Source organism: Alligator sinensis, unplaced genomic scaffold (assembly GCF_000455745.1).
Source record: "Alligator sinensis unplaced genomic scaffold, ASM45574v1 scaffold546_1, whole genome shotgun sequence".
Lineage (NCBI taxonomy): Eukaryota > Metazoa > Chordata > Crocodylia > Alligatoridae > Alligator > Alligator sinensis.
In genome coordinates this window covers 790,091-812,693 of record NW_005842061.1, presented here as the reverse complement: position 1 = coordinate 812,693, position 22,603 = coordinate 790,091, and the positions used below count along the sequence as shown (strand labels likewise).

Below are 22,603 nucleotides of genomic sequence, written 5' to 3'. Positions count from 1 at the left end.
TCATGTTTGCATCAGCTCCTGCTGTAAAACAAAGGGCATTCCCTAATATCTCAGACAAGAGAAGGAATACCCTGAAGACACGAATACAGAGCAGAGCAGCAGCATGTTGGGGCAATTCACTTAGGGATGTTCTGCAGCACCTATTGGGGATGCAAGGAAGGAGGTCCTGCCAGCAACATCTATTCCACAGGCACATTAAGGAGGTCTGCACTGCACAAATAGTGTCCTGATTAATTATCATGTGGTAACCTAGGCTTCTGACACAGGGGAGATAGTAGCCATTGTTACTAACCCAGCTTCAACCACCTTGTTTACGAGCACAAACCTTGTCAGTAACCAGCAACAAGATCCATTTAAAATGAAAGTATGGAACTTTAAAGTTTTATGCTGGAGCACATCTTCCATCATACCTTCACTTTAAAGTGAAGGCAAAGTGAGGAACTGTATAAAGAGGGAACAGACAAAATGAGCCAGCTGCACTGTTAGGGGTCGGGCTGAATAGGATCAATGGATAGGGCATCAGGGAGAAATTCCTTTTTTCTCCACTATTTGGATTTATTATTAGTACTGTGGAAGCATCCTGAGGTCCTGCTTAACTTAAGCACCAGGGGTACACTGTGCCCAGTGACAGATCAGCAACAGTCCTTACTCCATCTCAGGATACAGCTTACTGACTGTTTGTTGCTTTGTGCTTCAACCCAGCTGGCCTCACTCTGCAATCATGTTGGGATTCATAAGATGAGTAATCAAAGAGGCACCAGCTCTAAACTGGTATAAGAAAGATTAGAATTTGGTTCAATATGTCTTGACATGTTTTCTGGCATTCATTAGATTGTCTTCCACTTGGTGCCCAATATGTACCTCCAAATCCAAATGCTTATCCATGGCTGGTCTGGAGGTAAGTTTTCATTTCAAAATAGCTAATCCATGGCTGGACACTTGATTGTTTAACAAGGGTGCTTCCCTTTGGGTCCAAACAGCACTATCTTGTTGCAAAATGCTGCTGTTCCCTTAGGAAAGACAGAGAGAGTTTCACCCAGACTTCCAAAATTCTTGTGTTTTCAGCTTGCAGAGAAAATGCAAAACAGTTTAATCACTTGTAGCTTTGATGTGTTCTGCATGATTGTCTCCTCCGATAGCTGCCCCCTACTAGTCTAGACCTGGGGCAGTGATTAAGGTAGTGGCATATGCAAGCAAATATAAATGTGTTTGTGTGCATCTGACTATGACTGACAATTCACACAGAGCATAACCCATATCCAGCCAAAAAAACCCTCAAATACTTTGAAAAGGTAAGGGCTGGAGTGGCAGAGACTTAACTGACCAAGTCACTGGGGCCATTTCCAAAATAGCCTTGAGACTACCTTTGATTATGTAATTATATGCATCAGATATATATATGCAGCAGATTCATTATATGTATGTATGTATGTGTATATATATATAAAATGGAGCATGAATCTGAAGTCATCTCAGGTTTAGGGTTTGCTAGTTTATTTCACAAATCAGCCATTGTCTATCGCAGGAGCTTAGGTCCTGATATGAACATGAGCACATACCCACATTTAGTGAGTAAGTACTCTATAAACTGCATTTATGCTCATTTATTTTTGCAGATTCTGATAAGCAGATATAATTCATTGCAAACAAAGATGCCAATTCTGAACAACTAAAAGAAAATGCAGAAAAGTATGTAAAGTGAAAAAACATTTTTCTTCAGATCTAAAATGGGATCACATCTGGGTCTGCAGTACTGTAATTTGCCTTGCTCCTCTCCCTCCACCCCACCATGGTATTGCTGATGGAAGGAAATCCAAGATTTACTCCTCAACATGCTCTGATTAGGTCTTCTCTTGACTTTATATGACTTAGATTATGGCATCAAAGGCAGACACATCTAGTAGCATCTGTCCATGAGTGGGTCTAGAAATGTCTCAGAAGGGGTGCAGAACTCCGCCTCTCAGACTATGGTTGGATGGGGGCACGGAGCGGCTGGAGCTCTGAGGCTGGTAGGAGACACCAGGGAGCTAAGCCAAGCTCTGGTATTTGAAAGGGGAGATCCATTTTACTGCCACCACTATGCCCAGCTGACCCAGACATGAGTGGCAGCCTAGAACTACTCCTTCCCTGCTGCTGCCAGGGGTTGCAGGGAGCAGCTGTGCAGGGAGCTGGGATTGGCCAAGGACAGCGACAGTGGGGTGAAGGTTCTTTCTTCCACTGTCTGTTCCCTGTTCCCCCAGCCACCAAGTGTCCCCTGCTGCTGCCATTGCCCCTGGTTGTTGCAAGCATGGGGTGTGGGGGAGGGACGAGGGACCTAGAACCTTTTAAGCCCTGCTTCAGCCACACACTGCAGGGAGCCAGCCTCAGCCAGGAACAGCAGCAACATGTACATGTTCCTTCTGCCAGTGCCTGCTCTGTGCCTTATCCTTCCCTCCTCTGTAGTGCCCTAGCTGGCTGGAAGGAAGGAGGCACTGGATGGAGGGACCTACACACCCGTGCTGCTGTCCCAAGGCTGAGCCTGGCTCTCTACACAGCTGCTGCCAGCAGCCGATGGCTGGAGTGCAGCAAGAGAGGTTCTGGGGCTCCCCCATGCCTGTGTCAGCTGGAAAGAACAGCAGCAGTAGGGGGGATATTCTTCCTTCCAGCACTTGCTCCTCACCAGTGGGGGAGCAGCAGATGCAGAAAGATGAACCCTACCCTTCGCCACTTGAACCTGGCACCCTGTGCGGTCAGAGCCCATAGCTAGAGTGAGGCAGGAGCAGCTCTGGAGCTCTCCCTGCACCTTAGTCAACCAGGGACAGTGGCAGCAGAAGGGGGTTGTGTCTGCAGTATTGCCCCTCTCCTGGATCAGCTCCTGTATCTGCCCAAGGATGGTGTTCATTTAAAACAGTCACCAAGTTGAGGAAAAATATAAGAACTATTAAAAATACTTGTGTTACAAAAAGTCCATCAAAATTCAAAAAAAGAGACTAGTGTTGTGACAGAACCAGGCCACACCAAAGAACTTGCAGAAGTCTAGGAGTCCCCCGCAGCAAAGGGAACATGTCAAGTGGGGCTCATAACTAAATCGTTGTCAAGTTGCATCCTGACTTCCTTTCTGACGACAGCAATTACAGAATATACCTCAAGAAAGTGAGGAACCAGAAATGCTCTGTTCATGTTAAAAGCTTCCTTCAGGCCTAAAGCATTCAAATGTTAGTTACTGACATGGTTTCAGGAAAGTTGATTTTAGAAGCACATTGCATCCTGCATGGGAAGGAGAGAATGTATGATCAGAATTTCCATATGACAAGGCAAATGTAGCAGGCAGTCACAAGCAGTAGGAATGTGAGCTACTGTGTAAGTGCTGCATCTGCATTGGACTTCGGTGGAAATGTACTATCCCGTTGTTGTACTGGAAGCCTCTATTATAAAGGGAAGTGTTAATGTGTTTACCACCACATTTGACTAATTTTCCTTGGAGAAGAGCTAACTGACCAAGCAAGTAAAACATGAGTACTGGTGTCATCTATACTCACGTTCCCTAGATTGCTAACACTAATGATAAATTTCCTCCAAAAGCTTAGTGACAGCAAAACCAAAGAGGCAAAAATCTTGAGATGTCCAGAATGCAGCCTGGCCACAGAGAAAATCATGAAAGGAATGGAAAGAAAAGCAGCCATTTAGGAACAAGAGGTGGGAAACCACAACTTAGCAAGTGGCAAAATTAAGGATAGTCAATAATAGAAATATGTGTTTATTCCAAGACATAACTCAACAGCCACACCAGTGGAGAGCATTAAATCTAATAACTCTATATTTTAAAGCACTTAGAAAATGGCATTATACAAGTCTAGCCTACAGAATGGTCCTCAGGAGATGAGTAACAGGATAACGTAGCTTTCATGGTTCTAACGCAGTGCAAGTAAGCAGCTTGTTGAAAGTCTGCTAACTGGAGGTTGGCTGGTGACCTCTGCAAAGGTAGTTCCTGGTCCCTGTTCAGTTTTTAGTGATCAAATATCTACATCACTAAAAAGACATTGCCAACATTTTTCCTGATTAGTACACGTGTGAGAGTGATCAGGTGAATGTGTCAGTTAATTCAGATTGAATACATATCAGAATAAAGTTAAAAGGGAATTATAAAAATGCCTAATCCTGGTATCTTTAAAGACAGATTGATCTGGATGCAAATTAATACTTCCAGCCAGGGTCAAATGACATGAAAGCCAGACTCAGATCACCTTGCCCTTTATGCTCATTAAGGTGCAGACAAAAATTAAAGGAGTATTTGAAATGATACTTTGAGACAGAAACTGGGAAAATAAGTCCAGAATCCAGTGTCAGGATTAAGTTAGGAACTGTTAGCAAATGCAGGAAACAACAGTCATTTTAGGGAGGACAAGGATTTTTACAACTTCCCACAAACTACCCAAATGGTGCATATCATGAAAGACTGAGATAACCTATCCCTCCATACCACATGGCTAGCCCATCAGGGTTTTTCCAGCCTGCATTAAAGTTTTAAAATTAACTTTCTGTCCCAAATGGACTGAAACCAAAACTTTTGGCAATTCCAGAGAACCGCAAATTGTGAGAACACTGCTATAAAAATACCATAACAATGTGCTTCTGAAAAGAAATAGCTCCCCACATCCTACAGCTGCCCCATGAAATCCACAGGCTTGTCAGTTCCACAATAGCTTTGATCAGCAGCGAAACTAACAAGCACTTCCATTTTAATGAGCAGCTGACGAGCTCCTGAGATCCAGCAGCTTGGCTACCTCACTCCACAGACTATGCCCAAGTCTGCCTGAGCACTTCCAGGCTCCCAGGCTGAGCTCTGCAACAAGACAGGAAACTTTTTCCAGGCTCACTGCTGCAGAGCTAGAAGCTGTGCTCCAGTTGGAGCCAGGGTTCAAGGGCTTTCAAGCTTTCTATCATTCTAAGCCCCTGGCTCCAAAGCAAAGAGGCTGGAAGCTCTGGTTTCTTGATCAGCCCTGGAGCCACAGATTTGAGAACTGACCCTGAATTCGGGACAGTTTGCCTTACAGGTCTGCCCCAGAACCATGGCTCCAGGATATATCCACCAAGCCGGCTGCTCCAGCTTCTCTGGAATAGATCTGCTAAAGGACTACTCCAGAATGGAGGTAATGTACTTCCAGAACACCTGGCTCTAGAAACCTATGTCCCAGCCCTGGGGCAGTCTGTCAGGAACTCAATGCTCCTGTACAACCCTGCCTCGGATTTGATGAAAATTCATCAAACCAGACATATTTTGAACAAAAGAACTGGTATTTTCCAATGGAATGTTGTTTTATCAGGAAGTTTTTGTCCAGCTTTCCTGCTTCTCTGGTGTGATGCCAATTTCTGTGACACTTTACTCACCACAAAAGTGTCTCAGGAAGCAAGGGAGAAGGAGGATGAAAAGGGGCCCCTGAAACTAGAAGCCTACAGAAAAGGTTGGGGCCAGCTGCAGAGAAGTACATGGCAATAACCAGCAGCATAATAAGGGGTGGGCAAGGGGAATACCAGCCCCGGGTAGCAGCTTAGAGGAGGCAGTGGAAGGGTGAGTCCAGGGAATCTTGCCATAGCAGGAAACAGGCAGGTGCAGGAACACCATACCACTAGCAGCTGCTGCAGGAGCAGCCAGAGCCAGGGGTGGATAGACAAATAGGCAAGACTGATGGCCCACAGTCTTCTCACCTCACTAGCAGAGGTTTGCTCAGAGTGCAAGTTTGTTAGATATGCCTCTGGCAATACATATTTCCCTGGAACTATTTGCATGGAACCTATGTAGGTGAGCTTTCTGGGCAGGAACTAGAGAGGCTTCTTACAGAAGAAGTCACTTTCTGGAGCATGGAGAACGCCTTATGACCAAAGAGAAGAAGTACTACAGATGACGCAGCCTCAAAAATATGTATTGTGGAATGAATCATTCCTTCCTTCCTTTCAGAGGTGTTGTGTACAGGTAGAATTAAAGGATGTGGGTGGTGAAATGTGAAGGCCAGGACTCCGCTTTTCACTTAACTCCTTTCCAGTTCCATATTAATTTAAAAAAATGCTGTGGCTTTTCCAGCCTTTTCAGATCTGCTAGATCTCCAAGGTAAGCAGAGTCTGACTATATCAATACTTGGAAGAGGGATTGCTAAGGAACGCTAAAGTCCTGAAAAAATACGGGAGTGAATCAGTGGGTGATTAATGCTATTATGGACACAGTTAAAGAAATAATAAACATCTGAACTAATAACATTGCTTTATGACTAGCCATAGTAGGCAGAGGGAAGGGAGAGGTGCCAAGCATCAACCCTACTGCTGCATTTCCAGGTCTGGAGAGTGTAAAGTAGGTGGGTGGAACTTACTTTTTGGCAGCAGTTTCAAGTGATGTGCAGCCAATGTAGCTGTACCCATAGTCTTTCTCTAAAAGCACCACTGGAACGCTAAAATGCTTTACGGCTCTCCTAATCCCCTTGCAGAACTGTTAGAAGGTATCGGGCAAACTACATTCAGCCTTAAGCTAGTAGAATGAATTCAGAAAGGTGAAAGGCATACAATATTAGTCAGCAACACATCCAAACAAAACAGTGTTACCTGAGCTGTGCACTGCCACTGTGGAAGAATGCACACATCCTTTGCACAGCATGTATGCTATTAAAGCTGAAAGGCTTCAAAACAAAACACTGGCAAATTCTGCATACAGTAACTGTTTCCACTCAAGGGAATGGAAATGTCACTAACAACGGATTGGGACATTACTGAAGGTAACGGAGGCTCTTTAGAAAGATGAAAGCTTTTGGTTATACCAGCTTGCTAGGGAAATCAGCAATGACTGAAATGAAAGAACTAACTAGAGACAGCACAGTTAAGAAGGTAGTTCATAAAATATCATTTCTCTAGTATGGGCAGTACATAGATGAATATCCATTGCAAGGCCAGTTCCTCCCTCATCCGCTTTGTGAACTCATCTTATTTCCATGACTTACCTGAGACAATGGTGTATCCAATACCTCTGGGCCGTCCCTTGTCTTGGTCAATTGCCGTTATCCTGCGCACAGTTGTACCCTATGGAGGAAAAGCAGGATTAAATGTCTCAAGCACTGTAAAATTTCTCCTACATCATATCCGTGTCCTTTATCACACTGCAGGATGTTTACAAACTCTGCCCAAACTTCATTTCTACAGTTCATAAGACTTATCTCACCAGCTCTCAGAGTATGGGAATAAGAGCACTTCTGCATCTCCAAAGATGCACTACATGCTAAGATTAACAGCTGAAATTCACTGCTAATGTATTTTTTTAATTCTTTGTTGTTAGAGTCTTGCTGAAGGTCAGGTGCTGTACATGGGCAGCACAAGACACTGTAGGAAAGGCCTATGCAAGCCTCCAGATATAGCTATGCCAAAGCACCTTATTTCTGACCTGCAATACCTGTTGTCATGGGTGAATCCAGGATTACAGTGATGGGGATGCTCCACTGCCAGTCTCTCATCCCTTCTTTTCCCACTTCTGAATTCAACAAGGGGAAAGAAGAGAAGAGAGGAGTAGGGTGACCACATACTCTCTGGGCTCTGGAGTTGCATGCATGCAGGTACTTTGGGAAGACACCGCGCCAACAAGCCAGTGAGCTCACAGGGCTCATGGCCAGCAAGGAGCTCCCAGCAGGAGACAGCACACAGCCAAAGGGGGATGTGACCTAGGGCTGTACAAAACAGCACCGTTCCAATTCAAATCGAGTTTCGAGGCTTCGAGGGAACAGAGTTTCATTTTGAATTTCATTTCAATTTGAAACCGCTGTTCCTTTTCGTTTCGTCGAAATAGTGACGCTGTTTTGATGTTTCACCCATACGCTTTAATGGGGAGGCTCAAAAAAGCCTCTCTCATCCGGCAGGCAGATAGGGGGCACGCAACCCTGGGAGGGCTGCGGGGGCTGTGGACCCCCAATCTGCCTGCTGGATGAGGGAGGGAAGCTGGTGCTGCCACCTGGGACCAGGGAGCTGGGGAAGGGAACTAAGCCTGATCGCCCAGTTCCCCTCCCCACAACTGTGATCAGGCTGGGGAAGGAACTCAGCCCAGCTCGGGGGAGTTCCTTTTCCCAGCAGGGTCTAGTGCTGGGGAGGGAAACTTTTGAAATGTTTCAACTAGCCTCATTTTGTTTCAAGGCTGTTTCGAAGCCCTTCATTTTGATTCGATTTCGCTGTTTCAAGCTCAAAATGAGTCGAAATAGTGTGGAATCGAAACACCTGGTGAAATTTCACACAGCCCTAGTGACCATACCATCACACTCCTCTAGATCCACCCCTTCCTGTTGCTATTCAAAGCCTGTGCTCCCACAAAGCTCTGATAACACACTTGAGTCTTGACCCTTAAGTCCCAGGAGAGAACTAAACTGAATGTAATCTCTATTCTACAAAGTCTCCTGAGTGGATTGAGATGAATGTGCTAGTTTTGCAAAGGGGGGCAAATCATGACACCACTGAACTAATTTTCACTGTCTCTTGTCACCTACCAATAGCAGATGAATTTGAAGCTCGGTCAGCAAGGTGATTGTTGCTATTAGTGCTTGAATTTGGGGGTCACTAAACCTTGGGAGCTAAAACAGAAATTTCAGCAGGGGGTAAAAGGAGCTGCAGTACAGCTAAAACAAAAAGAATATCATAGCTAGGAGTTTTTAGTTTACAAGGAAAATTATATACTCCTTAATTTTAGAAAAGGGACTTCCATTAAGCAATAATTTCCTCAGGTTGTGGCTTCAGGCATCATATCCCTCAAGGCAATAGCTTTTTTTCACCCTACATCTCCACAATGGTCAACACACAGATTCTACCTATCCATTTGATTTTCAGTTTTGATTTGGTTTTTCCCTTCCCTGTTCTCTGAATGAGGCATTCTTGGCGATAAGAGATACTCCTGCTGGTCAGGGCTGGCCAGCTATGTGATTGACTGGGAGAACTGCAAAGATTTGTTACGTTTTAATCGAAAACTATAGACAGAACAAGGGGTCAGAACGCAGCTTGGAACAGGGGTCAGCCTACGGTTGGTTGCCTCTGTAACTGTCAGAGCAGTCAGCAGACGGCCTTTTACACTAGCTCCTTCAGGAAAGTTGCATGACTTGCAGCCCCATCAGAAGCCAAAAATATTAACAAGCCCAAGAGTCTCATGTGAAACAAACTGGGAAGGGCCAAGAACTGACCAAAGATTAGCTTAGTTTTCAAAACAGAAATGTTATTTGCTTCTGTCAGTTCAATAGCTCAGGCTCCTCTCATGCTGGCTTGACTCCCAAGGATGTCATTTAGCTCATATGTGCATGCACTCTCTCTCTCTCTCCCCTCACATGCAAAATAACAATTAATGTAGTATGAACATGTTTATGACTTAAAGCTGTTCTGTTTTCATTGGTTTATTGAAAGCGAGGGGGAGAAATGGCATTTTATTTTGCCCTGAAAATGTCAGCATTGGCATTTGCATGTCTAATGAGGAAATCTGACAGCATGTTAGCCTTGGCACCAGCAAACTGATGTTGCCATTCATCAGCTGAAGGCCAAAGGTTGGAACCATTCAAATTTCCCTTTTTTATTCACCCAACCTTGCTGCTTCAGTTTTTCTATACAACTATGAAGTTTTTCATGAGCTGTATGAAATCTTGCCTGGGTACATTCATGACGGAGAGTGTGTACACGAGTGCCACAGAGTGTGCATTCATATATGAACAAATTGGTTCCCTGATGGTGTCAATAGGTGTAGGTGTCAACATGCGCCTGTGAATACAAAGGGGTGTACCTACATATGCATACCTGGAAGCATCTGTACACAATGATGTACACATCGGATACCGAAGCACAAGTTTGTCAATGTCTGTGTGTGTGTGTGTGTGTGTGTGTGTGTGTGTGTGTATACATGCAGAAGGTACATAAATACCCTGGACTAACAAAACTGAAGCTTACTAGACGAAAAGTTGCTGCTATGAATGCTGGAAAAATCCTGTGACAGGAAAATATTCCCATTTAAACTTAAAGCAACCTCGGATAAGCTTAGGGAAACTACTGACAGTGCTTCACCTGCAGAAATGCAGACACTTTCTGTCACCCAACTGTCCTCCGCCCATTCTCCATCCACCCCCTTTCACATCTGTACTTAGACAACACAAAGCACTGATAGGAAGAACAGAGAAAATATGGAGCTGGCTGTAATAAAGGGGAAGTTCTTTGGCCTGGATAGATTTCTCTTCCCAATCTCCTAGGGCATTTCAGTAGACTCCTTAAGTAAATCTGCACTTTTATCTGAGAGCATTAACCATAAATCCTGGGTCATTGACCTTTGAGCAGCACTGAGCTGCTGGGCCCCGCCAGCCACAAGAGAGCCTCTAAATCACAAGCGGTAATTGTGTTTTCCAAACCAGCAAGTACAACTGAAGATGGTATTACAAGCACTAGGAAAAAGAGAAAATGGGCAGATGGGAGACAAGAGCTGGGATTTAGAAAGGCAAGGGAAGAAAGCTGAAAAGAGGAAAGGGAAAAGAGAAAGGGAAAACTTCTAGGCAGAAAATTCAGTAATCACTTCCCAAATGCATTACACTTTAATTTACCATTCCTGTAAGAGTGATGTGAGCCCCTATTTGCTCATTGGCAAACCAAAGTGCCTCTCCATTCCAAAGGCAATGGGTAAAGGCGCTGGCCTATCTGACAGTTCGCTCATCACCTGTCAAAAGAGATGGAGCAGCTCAGAATGATAAGTGTCACTAGCCGTGCTGTACATTTCAAAGGGAAGACAGCTGCAGGAGCCAGTGGGCTTAGCGATGGCCTTGGAATAGCAATGGGCCTGTTTATTTTGGTGTGGGTTTCTCTTATGAAAAGCCACCTTCTGTGGGTGCCAAGTGAGATGATTATTGCCAGAGATAAAGGTGCGGATTCTGCTGTGACCGTTTTGGAAATTATGTTTGGAATAACCCAGCTGTGAGAGCCAAAGAGTTGTCCACATGGCACACAACTCTAGTTACAAAGATTAAAGGACTGGCCAAGCCCTGGATGGTAGGCCTTATCCAAAAAGCTGGCTTCACGGAATTGTCTGTGGCGCTATGGGTCAAACCCTTTTCCCTTATAAACAAGTCTCCACTCTTGCTTATAAAATACTTTCTTGTGCCTGCTGAAAACGGCTTATGCTTTACCCTCAATAGTGAAAGAAATGCCATAGCGCAGGTGTTGTCAACCTCGGGTATGCGTACCCCGAGGTACTTAGGTTGTAGGGGATACGGGCAGGTGGGTGGGGACAGAGCGGGCCTGGGGGCATGGCGGCAGCATCTCCCATGGCACATTCCCACATGTTGCCTCTTACCCAGGGGAGGGGGTGGGAGAGGGGCGCACCAGGAGCTGCTGGTCCCATGCAGCACACCAGGGCACCTCCCCACCTCCCACCCCAGCTCACTCTCCTGATTGGCCACTGCCATTGGCCAATAGCTGACAGCAAGGAGGCACCCTTCTGCAGATGGATGTGGGGTAGGGGGGCTCGCATATGGCAGCTGCTGCCTCCACCCACCACCCTGTGCTGCTGCCTCCCAGGAACAAGACTGGGGGGAATGAGGGCAGTGGCACCCCTCTGCAGGCTGCACAGGTGCTGTCTGGCTGGCCAGAAGGGATGCGAGGAGGGGGCTAGCATACAGAGACTGCTGCTGCCACCACCCGCCACCCCATGCTGCTGCTGCACACCACTTTTCCATGGCTGGTTGCACGTGCGGCTCCGTGGGCTGCTGATGGGCAATGCACACTTGGCTGGGCCATTGCCCCCCACCCCAATGTCTGGCCACCACCACCAGAAGGGATACACTAGTTAAAAAGGGTTGAAAGCCCCTGCCATAGTGGATATGGCCTGAAACCCATCCTGTCCAGGCATCCACTTCCTAGAACCCACAGCAGAGCCAGGAATTGCCATCCACTTAGGTTTTCCTTCACAGCCCTGCTGGGATTTCATTTTTCTTGTAACTCTGTTCATTTGACGCTTTCAAAATCTATGTGACTAATGGAATCAAACTCTCAGAAGTCTGCACCTCCCCTACCAAGGGCCTGATCAAAACTGCATAAAAGGCAATGGAAGTCTTTGCACTGAATTCAGTGGGCTGTGGCTCAGGCCTTAAATGTCTAGTTTCAATTAAGATAGGCGAGAGGGCGTGAAATGAAACATGAATATATACGCATGACCTGGGGTCATCTCCAAGCACCTGAGAAATAGTCTCAACTGCAGAGCACTTATCACCTATCCTGCTGGTACACAGATTTAGGTAGCTAAGCAAAGGTAGCTGGGAGGGAGCTAAACTAATGCTGTCCAGTGAATGGAAAGGTTGAAGGGTCTCTCACTATAACCCTATAGTTTTGATGAAGTCCTTGCCACCATAACTTTGCCCAGGCAGACCACCATAGGGTGAAGGACCCACTTCCCAGGAAGCTATCTTTAATCTCCAGAAGCAAACAAGCAGGCAGGCTGGGCTTATCTTTAAATTGGAGGGAATTTTGCTGCTGTAACCAGAGAGAACACTTTACAATTATTCTCAGTGAAGCTCCTAAGGTGGTCTGCACATACGCAGGTGGGGAACATACATGCACCTATCTGGTACTCTGGGGAGTGCAGCTACTCATGAAGACTCTTGATGTTCTTACAGTGAATAACACCTCACCTGTAAATCAAGGAGAGTGACCAAAATAGGCCTCAGAGTGGTGGGGAGAAAAATGCAAGTGAAATGCAGGAACATAGAATAACCTTCCCTCACAAGGGGAGAAGGAAAGGAAAGATTTAAAAAACCAATAATCTGAAACAACTCTATGCTTAAAAAATAATAATAACTGAGAATTTTACATTATCCAAACAAACTCTGATGGTTTGGGGTGAGGAGTGGGGGATAAATAAATCCTTTTTTAATAAAAACCCTGAGCTTTTAATAAAGTGTTCATTCTGATGGGCTGAAAATATTATAAGAAGGAATTAACTGAGAGCTACTGATACTCTAGGGCAAAGATGGCACTGCTTCTACAATACTACTTTAGCACACTGAATTTTTTAGGGGTGGCGATTGTAGCCATGTTGGTCTAGGAAGCTTGCAAAGAAGATTTTTTTTCCAGCTATTTTAGTTGGTCTAATAAAGGATATCGGATTTACTCAAAGAACCTTGTCTACCTTAGGGGTGGTGAGGAATTAACAGTATTTTAATTATATTTTAAGAAAATTATATTTTAAGTGTGCTATGTAGCAATAAAGAACACTTCCAGTTACCTTTGAAAGCCCAATTAGGGACTAAAAATGACTGTCTTGGCCCCTCTTGCTGTTGTCAGTGACTGTCTGGGATACCAGAATTCTTTTGGCCTCAGTTTGCCTCTTAAGGGAGTGGTTTCCTTCCCATGTTTTTTCCTAGAAGAGTAGTCTTGATGAGTCCTGGATGATAATAATTGAATGAGTGGTGATCTAAGCACAGAAATGGGAGCCTGAAATTCCTAAATCAGATTTGGATTCCTCTATGTAGTCATGGGAAAATCCTTTTCCTAAAAACTCCATTTACCTGTCTGTAAAACAACGCTGGTACTTATTGACATATGGAGGTTGTGAGGATTAATGCTTGCAAAGCATTTTGAGGATGAAAAGTACTATGTACCACAAGCACCAGGCATTGCTGTAGCTCTAGGACATTTTGGTTTGACTTGTTTGGGTACTCTGGGAGATTTGCATTATCCGTTGGAAATACATACTGCATCAAGAAAAAATAAGCAATAACTCATGGGAAGACCATTTTCCCCCACGAACATGGGAGAATAATAATAATGAATTCTAAATAGCGAGGAAAATGTCTTCTTTCTTCACAGGTTTGAAAAAAAGCATGGGCAAAAAATTCTTTTGAATTGTGCTATAGTACCTTGGTCTCAGAAAAAATAAGAACCACAGTAGCACTTCTTTCCTTTCCTTTCCCTTTTTTCCCCCCATCTTCTATTACAGGATTAAAGACTTGAAAGGCGAACCGTAGCCCAGTGTCACGGCAGGAGGAGTCAGTGGGAGGGGGAGGGAGGCCCCTTAAGAAATCTGCCACAGCAGATTCTTAGGCAAAAAAAATCCTATTTCTCACTCCTTAATTCCAGTCAATTCCAGTCAAAAGGCTGATAGGGATCTGTTTGCAGTAATTTGCTGCAGTTTATCCACTTCTTTCACCTTCTATCGGCTCTTCAGTGACGGGCTGGCTGACATGCTGTTACTCGAGTGAGGAAATTAAAATTTGATGCAATAATCCCAAATAAGAAGAATTTTATTAGGTAATATATATACTCTAGATTAGGTATTCTTGCATGATACATAGATAGAGACACACAGACATGCTGGGTACCATAGATAAAGAGAGACAGACAGACAGAGGAAGAGAGGCCAGGGAAAAATCTCATGCAAGTTGTTCTAACCTTAAAAGCACAATAGCACTGATCTCATTTACTAACCCAGTGTGCCAGAAAAATGCATGCTTCAAGCCAGAGAACATAGCATACAGTCAACTTCAACTGGACGTTGTGGATGTCCATTTTATGACAGAGAAATGAGTCCAGGTGTTGCATTCAAAACTCTAGGTGTATCCCTTTACATAACAAAACCAACATACAATATGACAGTTTCTCTTCCATGTCAGATATCAGAGGCAAAGCTGAAGAAAATGGGTTTTCATCAGAAAATGGAGATTTGTCAAAAGGACCACTTTCCATGGGACTGTACCTACTAGCTGCAGCAGAAGGATGAAATTTCTGGTCAGAATCAAAGAGCAAGCATGCCTCAACCTCCTCATAACAGGCAACAACTGAGGTGAAAGGTCAACCACCTGGGATGGAGGAGACCACAGTTCTAGTTCTGCCTATGCCAGATTCAAGCCATGGACTTGAACCTGATTCTCCTACATGCCAAGTAAGTACCTTAACTGCCATACTGCTGGCTGTTCTTGGCCACCTCTCATCTGTCTTCCCAGTTGAACCTATTCCACTTTTTATAGATAACTGGACCAGAATCATTAGACCAGAAAGAAAAACTGATTTGAGTGGGCTGTAGGAGACCCAGGGCCAAGTCCCTGATCTATAGAGAAAGATTCAAATCAGGAGCCTGAAGCAGGGTTTGTCACATCCTTAACTACTGGGCTTGTGGCTATTCCCAGATGAGCAAGAGTCTCTATAAGGAAGGTATCACTCTGCCCTAATTTCTGCCTAACTTTAGGCTAACATTGCTAACTACCTCTCTCGCTCAGCTGTTTATGCAAGTGGCAGAGATATGTTTGGGAACCTTTCAGAGTACGTGCATGCCTCATGTCTATCTCTGGATGGCAGACAGGCACTTTATTTCATGAGATCCAAAGGGACTAAAAGTTCCTTTATTTGCACTCATTCAAATCACTTCTCATGGTTAATCACAATCATCATTCTTGTAACACAAATTTCTACTGGAACCTCTTAATCCAGCATACAATAATTCATTATTGTATTAGAATTCAGTTCATGCCAGTCTGCTGATCTCATAAGTGTTGAGACTGTTAGGTCAGAAAAACTCCAAGTCAGAATTAGTCAGACACCCTGGAGATATATACAAAGGAAAAAATATTCAGAGGAGGTGGAGATGATCATAATAAAGCTGGGCTGGTAATTCTAGAGTCATTTTTTGCCTGGCAAGAGTGGCATAGCAAATTTAAAACACAGTTTTCATGGTCTTATGCTCTTTACAGACTCCTGAGGTTGTCATGCTGCAACCATCAGTCATAAGCAGGGCCCACTCTGAACTTCCATCTATTACACACACACGCACGATGGTAGAGAAAGTGACAGGGAAAAATCAGTCAGCATAGGTTGTACAGTCACTCACACTGATTTCTATGGATGATGAAGATGGTTCAATGGATTAGAACCCTGCTTCCCACATTTTTATCCTGCACTCTGTTGTGACCCTTTTGCAGAAGCCAGAGACCCAACAGAAACTGAATTCCAACAAACTCGAAAACGTTTAGATTATGACTCACTAGCTTGAGGTGCATCTCATATTTCAGGTCAGACACTGATACTTGAGTACATGTTCTGAGAGTAATTGCTATGTATAGTTAGTGTAAGTATCAACATGAAGGGACCATTTAGTTTCAACCTTATTATACTGTCATTTAATTTGAAAGATGTTCCTTTGCAGGATACAAGGTCACTCTGTGAAGGTGATTCAGTCTATAATCCCTAATGCTGAGGGGAGGGTATATGTGCAGGGGGAGTTTCCATTTCTGTAGCTTCACATAATTCTTTGTTTCTGTTAGTAAGATGCATATAGACATTTTTCTTCCTCTATTTTAGGGAAGCTGCTTATTATAAACATGACTGGTATTCATGCAAGTCATTCATGTTACTATTTGTATTACTATTGACTTTTGGCTTGAATCATGTCTCAACCTCTTGGCTAAGATCAAATATCTAAAACATCTCCTGTTAGAGCAAACTATACTCTAATCTACAGAGGGAGAGAATCAATAATCTAATAGTTCTTTGCCCTTTCTAACATTTATGATCTTAATGGTTTTTATCTTGGCACATACCTAGACTATTTAATATTTATTTACTGATCATCTACATGCTGCCATTTTGGGAGGTGGCAGGTTTCTGCATGTGCAGAAGAGGATGATTTATTTGTGAATTACTTGTGATTTCATATCTTTGAGATTTTTGTTGTGGCTATTTCAAAAATGCTTTTCCATAGTGAGATTTGTGCAGGTAGGTCCTAACCCCATTGATTTTTGTTATGGTTCATTGCTTTAGGTTTTCACCACATGTGCTAGGCCCTATATTTCAAATGGAACAAAGATGCAGAAGCTAAAGCAGAGCTCAGCTTTTTGTCTGCATAGAATGTTTATTTTATTACATTGTGTACCTGGATAAAATGAACAAACTAATTTGCCCTCACAACTAAGCCAGGTGTTTGAACTCAGGGCTCCAGAGGTGACAGACAATATATGCAACATGGAAATATAATACAGAATGACCTAACCACAAAGCACTCTCTCTACATACATCTGCTTTATGGCCAAATAGCTCCAAAAACACCCAACTGACCTAGAAACCTAAGTACCAAGGACTCTAAATGGTATTGAGGTTCCAAAGGCTTCTGAAAACATTGTCCCGTGTTAGGCATGATATCTTCAGAGCGAGTCGATATGATGCTACTGTCATAACCAGCACAATTATTGTCTGCTATCTGTACAATTTCTTCTGTCGAACACAAACTATGCCATGATTAGAAATGAGCTAGTTTTTTCTTTTTTTGATAAAAAGTAAATTGATTGAAAAATGGACTTTGAGGAACCAAAACTGAAAAATCTGGGTAAATGTGGAAAATACTTTTAGCCAGAAAAATGCTGGAAAAAATATTGAAGCTGTCAGAACATCTCATTTCAACAGTTTCAAATCAAAATGTTTAAGATGGAAATTTTCAAAGTGAAAATTTCAACTTTTTACTTTGGTATTTGTTATTTAAAAGTTGACCTAAGTTTAAAAAGGAAAAAAAAATTAAAGGTAGATTTTTTAAAAAAGTTGAACAATCTGAAAATCAAATGAAACATTTTGCCTCAGATTAATCCAAATATTTTGTTTATTACAAACAAAATCCAAAAAAACCCAAAATTTCTGTTTTAGATCAACCTGAATCTAATTTTTTCTTGTGACTTTTTGATGCTGCTCCCAAACTAAAAATTGGGACAAAGCAACAAAACCATCCTGAAGGGAAGAAGCCATTGTACCAGAAGGGACAGAGGTGTCTCTGTCCAGCATTAAAATGCAATGTCCTTACTTCTTTACCCCTCTTATTCTCTCATTGCAACGTCACAGAAACATCTGAATGAAGAAGAAGCCCTTACCGGAGGTGAGTTCTCATAGATGTTTGTGCTATAGGGCAGATTGATGAAGACTGGATCCATGTCTTGCACATCTGTGATGATGATCGCCAAGTTGGCCAGGGTGGACAGGGGCTTGTTTTTATCTTGGTCCTTAAAAGCAAGGAAGAGTAAACATCATTAAAAGGAAATGCAATAATTTAGCTCACACAATAATGATAAAATGCCTCAGAGTAGTACTGGCAGGGATTCTCAACATCTTTCCTAACACTGCATCGGGATCTATAAATGCTCCTGGAAATCGCTTTTTCTTAAAACTCTAGTGAAGTTATTGTTGGCAAGTCTCTCTCTCCAAGATAGAAAATAATATGCTTTTCTGTCCCAGATCTACTCTTTACAATTTAACTAACAGCCATATATTTTATTGTGCTTTGAATGAAATGGAGGAAGTGTTTTGCTTACAAATATTTCAGTCTATAAGTTGTTCTCTCATACTGAGGTGTCATAGGGTATGCCTACACAGCAAAATGAAAGTGTGGTTGTAGCATATGCTATCATGTTCTGCTAGCTTAAACTAAGTAGCAGAGATAACAATAGTAGTGAAGATGCAGTTAACAAGGGCTTTGATACATACTAACAATCAGAATTTGTACCCAGGATCTCTGGTCAATTTGGGTCTAGTCTGTATAACAGATTTGCTGGCAGATCTCCAGCTGTCCTGTGACAGTAGAACCCTTCACACTGCCAGGAGAGCAGAGCTCTCAGAAGAGTCTATTTTTGCTGGGTAAAGAAGCAAGGTTTTTGCTGTGGTCCAGCAACCTGCTGAAGACACATAAACATACTCCTAAAGCTTTAGTGGATTGCTGTAGCCTATTCAGCAGCTGGTGCCTTCTCAAAATGCACTTTCAACTCTGACAACACAGCTGCTGTGGCCCAGCCACCAGACCATGCAGATGTACATGCAGTTTGGCCGGATGCCTGCTGTCTGCCACCCAGAGTACAAGGTTGTGTCTACTACATTAAGCTGTCTCTGCTGCCAGAACTTCTTGTGGCAAAGGCAATTTAGGGTAGACAGTTTTGTAATCTGATTAGCAGCATGTCCTAAAGCTGATGCCACTTCACCTTCACCAACTGCTGAAATTCCCTTAGCCTGACGAAGGGTTTTTGAACCCAAAAGCTTGCTTAATAACTTTTCTCCAACTATTTGGGTTGGTCTAATAAAAGGTATCAAATTCACCCAAGGAACCTTGTCTGCCTATGTCCTTAGACCAACACGGCTACAACCTAAACCCCTACTTCACCTTCAGGGCTCTTGTTACCTGTCCTAGGTAGATTAAGCGTCCAGAGGGATGCTAGATCGCATGAATTCATACAGACATTCATTTTCCCATGGGAGAGAGAATCACTGTTCTATCAAGAGAAAATTAGAGTGTACACATGTTCAGGCTTTTTCTTTTGGAATAAAAATGGCTGCTCCAAAAGAAAAAACCTGGGAACAACTGGGGTTAAATCACTCCCAAGAGAGTTTCTTCTGCTGACTATAACCTAACCTTCATTTTGTAGTGCAGCATACTCATAGTTTTAACTAAGGGCATACACTTGGTTAGCTAGCTACTAGTGCATTGCCAAGAGTGGTGAACAAGAGTTCATGATACTACTGTTTATGTGGGCTCCACAAACACCAACCTTTGGTTTTATTTTTACTGTTGGAATATAGTTTCTTCAAACAAATACAAAATACCATATTTACTCAAATCCAAGATGAGGTTTTCCCACAATGCAATCAGCTTGGGGAAAAAGATTCTATGATTTTGCCATTTTATGTAGAATAGATAGGGTTACATTTCAGTAGGTGAAATAAAAAAACGTATCCAAGCTGAAAATTATTCTAATATCATAAAGATGCGTAAAACGATATCAGTACAACTATATCTCTCTCGTTTCCTGTGCTGTAGCGAGGTGACTGTTTTCAAAAGTTTTTCAGGGCCAATTGGAACAAGAAGGCAGGAAAATGATTATATAGAGCCTTTAAAAGAAACAGTCCTAGAACATTTCAAGACAAGAGCCAGAGAGTGATTGTGTGCTTTTCACTGCTCTTTTCACTGCTGGAAGTCTGGATTCAAATAATCACTTAATTTGTAAGACAAATAACTATGAGCAGCCTCAAGATAGTAAAGCAGCATCCTTTCCACAGTGTCCAGGTACTTCTGGCCAGGAATCTTACAGCACTATCCTTTGCTGTCTGAGGTATGAATATCTAAAGTACACTAACTTGTGAGCAGTTGCCAAGACATCTTTATGAGCTTCCACAGAGCAGTATCCTTACAATGTCAACTGAGGTCTGCAGTACTGGGATCTCTCTTGCATTTGCCTGCACCATAAGGAGCCCTATAATGACACTAGCCCTTTCTCAGATAAAATTTTACATATTCTACAAAAAAGGAGTAGAATAAATGACATACAAAGGAAGATAAAATAAGATTTGTTACTTAACCATAAAGCATGGTGGTGAAAAGCAAACATTAGACATTACCACACACTTCTGTAAAATGGTTTTGAAGAGCAGTAAGGACTGATTGCCAGGAAATGAATGTTGATTTAAACATGGTCATCAAAACAGCTTCTCCATGTTCCTCTTAACCAGCAGATCACTGTGTTTATGGCTTTGGTGGATGCTCCTTTCTGACGTGCACTCTGATATTATCACTATTGGACTTGGGGACTTTTTTCTTCAAATAAAATCTTGTACTCTGATTCTCTGTTGCATTTTGCTTGGAGTAGGGGTTGAGAACACTGATAATCAAGCACAACGCTAGCTTTTTCATCTAACCTACCCATGTCAGTGCCATCTCAATTCCCTGCTTGTGTCAGTGCCATCTCAATTCCCACTCTCATCCCTCCCAAAACATTCCTTTCTGTTCCAATCCTTGGCCTCATAACAGTGGCATATCCAACACATCCTCATCATTGTGGCAGTTATAATCATGGACCTTTCTTGAGCAAATATTGTGGTTCAGAGATAGCAAAAAAGCATTAACATATGAATTCACCAAAGACACTTTTTGGTAGTGCTCATAGCCAAGGTTTGAGCTTGCTTCCAGAGATGAAGAGGTAAATAGGGCAGAAAACCTACAACTACAGGCAGTCCTAGACTTACGACATTTTGAATTACATTGAACAGCACTTACGACACTTGTAAATTGACACCCTGTTTCGACATTCCAACGTGGGTTTCGCCTTTACGATGCTGGACACAGGTCCAGCTGCTAAGTCTGTTGTGGTTGGGGGGAGAGGGGAGGGAAGAGGTGTGGGGAGGCAGATCAATGCCCCCGCAGCAAGGGAGGGATTGTGGCTGGGGCTGGGGCAAGTGCTGCCCAGCCAGGGGGGCGGCTCCCACTGCTGTGTGCCGTAGGTGATGCAGGCACTGCTCGCTCTGGGCGGAAGGCCCTGGGAGCAAGGGCTCTGCCCTGCCTCTGCTTGCCCAGCCGGGGTTGGGGGAGGCACAGCGCAGAGGCACTGCACTGCCTCAGACAAGTGGTGAGCGGCAGTGGAGCCGCTCCAGCCTCCCCATGCCTCCTGGACAAGCTGCTGTTTCACCCCGCTGAGCAGCAGCAACTGCAGGGCATGGCAGGGGCATGTGCCCTGGATCTGGGGCAGGCGGCAGAGCAGGGGCTATGGGGGGCTGCAGCTGCCCTAAAATTCCCCATAGCAGCCCCAGCCCAGGCTGCCCCAAGCAGATCCAGGGCAAGCAATGGCAGGGCAGAGCCCTCGCTCCCAGCGCCTTCTGCCCAGAGTAAGCAGTGCCTGCATCATGCCCCCCGCCATCCCGGCTGGGCAAGCAGCAGCAGGCCAGAGCCCCCACATCCTGCACCCCCTCACACCAGCTGAACAAGTGGAGGCAGGGCAGAGCCCCTGCTCCCAGCGCCTTCCACCTTGCTGCAGGGGGAGCAGTCAGATAAGCTGCGAATTCTCCCATAGCCCCTGCTCCCAGCACCGCTGGAGGGTAGCCCAGCACTGCCTGCCTTGCCACAGGGGGAGCAGCCAGATGAGCTGTGGCTTCTCTCACGGCCACCCATAGCTCTCAGAGTGCAGTCTGACACTGCCAGCTTCCCCATGCGCGGAGCAGTGGGGGAGCAGCCGGATGAGCCATAGCTTCGCTCCAGGGGCTATGGGCTGTTAATCATTTGGCTGGAGGATCAAGATAAACCCAATTGCTCTGGTGAGTTTAGGCATCATTCAGGAAATGGCTAGGAGTCTTTATGATGAACAGCAAAATTTGCAGAGGAACAAGATGCACCCACTGTTTCATAGATTCATAGATGCACAGGTCAGAAGGGACCTCAACAGATCATCAAATCCAACCCACTGCCCTGGGCAGGAAAGAGCGCTGGGGTCAGATGACCCCAGCCAGATGCCTATCCAGCCTTCTCTTAAAGACCCCCAAAGTAAGGGAGAGCACCACCTCCCTTGGAAGCCCATTCCAAATTTTGGCCACCCTCACCACTAAGAAGTTTTTCCTGATATCCAGCCTAAATCTGCTCTTTGTCAGTTTGTGACCATTGTTCCTTGTTACCCCAAGAGGCATCTTGGTGAACAGAGCATCTCTGATTCCTTGTTGCGTCCCCCTAATGAATTTGTAGGCGGCCACAAGATCCCCTCTCAGCCTTCTCTTGCGGAGGCTGAATATCCAGGTCCCTCAGCCTCTCCTCATAGGGCCTGGCCTGCAAAGTCTTAACCATACAAGTGGCCCTCCTCTGGATCGTCTCGAGGGT

The 22,603-nt window shown here is 44.1% G+C and overlaps 1 protein-coding gene across 1 annotated transcript in view; it reads right to left on the bottom strand.

Moving 5' to 3' along the window:
* The window catches only part of CDH23 (cadherin related 23), a 569,738-nt gene that overhangs the window by 295,005 nt on the left and 252,130 nt on the right, over window positions 1-22,603 (bottom strand). Inside the window, exons 8-9 of the mRNA XM_025203550.1 lie at window positions 17,856-17,984; window positions 6,963-7,041 (exon numbers count right to left, since the gene is read on the bottom strand). Coding sequence (XP_025059335.1) covers window positions 6,963-7,041; window positions 17,856-17,984 — 208 coding nt within the window. The remainder of the gene's footprint in view (window positions 1-6,962; window positions 7,042-17,855; window positions 17,985-22,603) is intronic.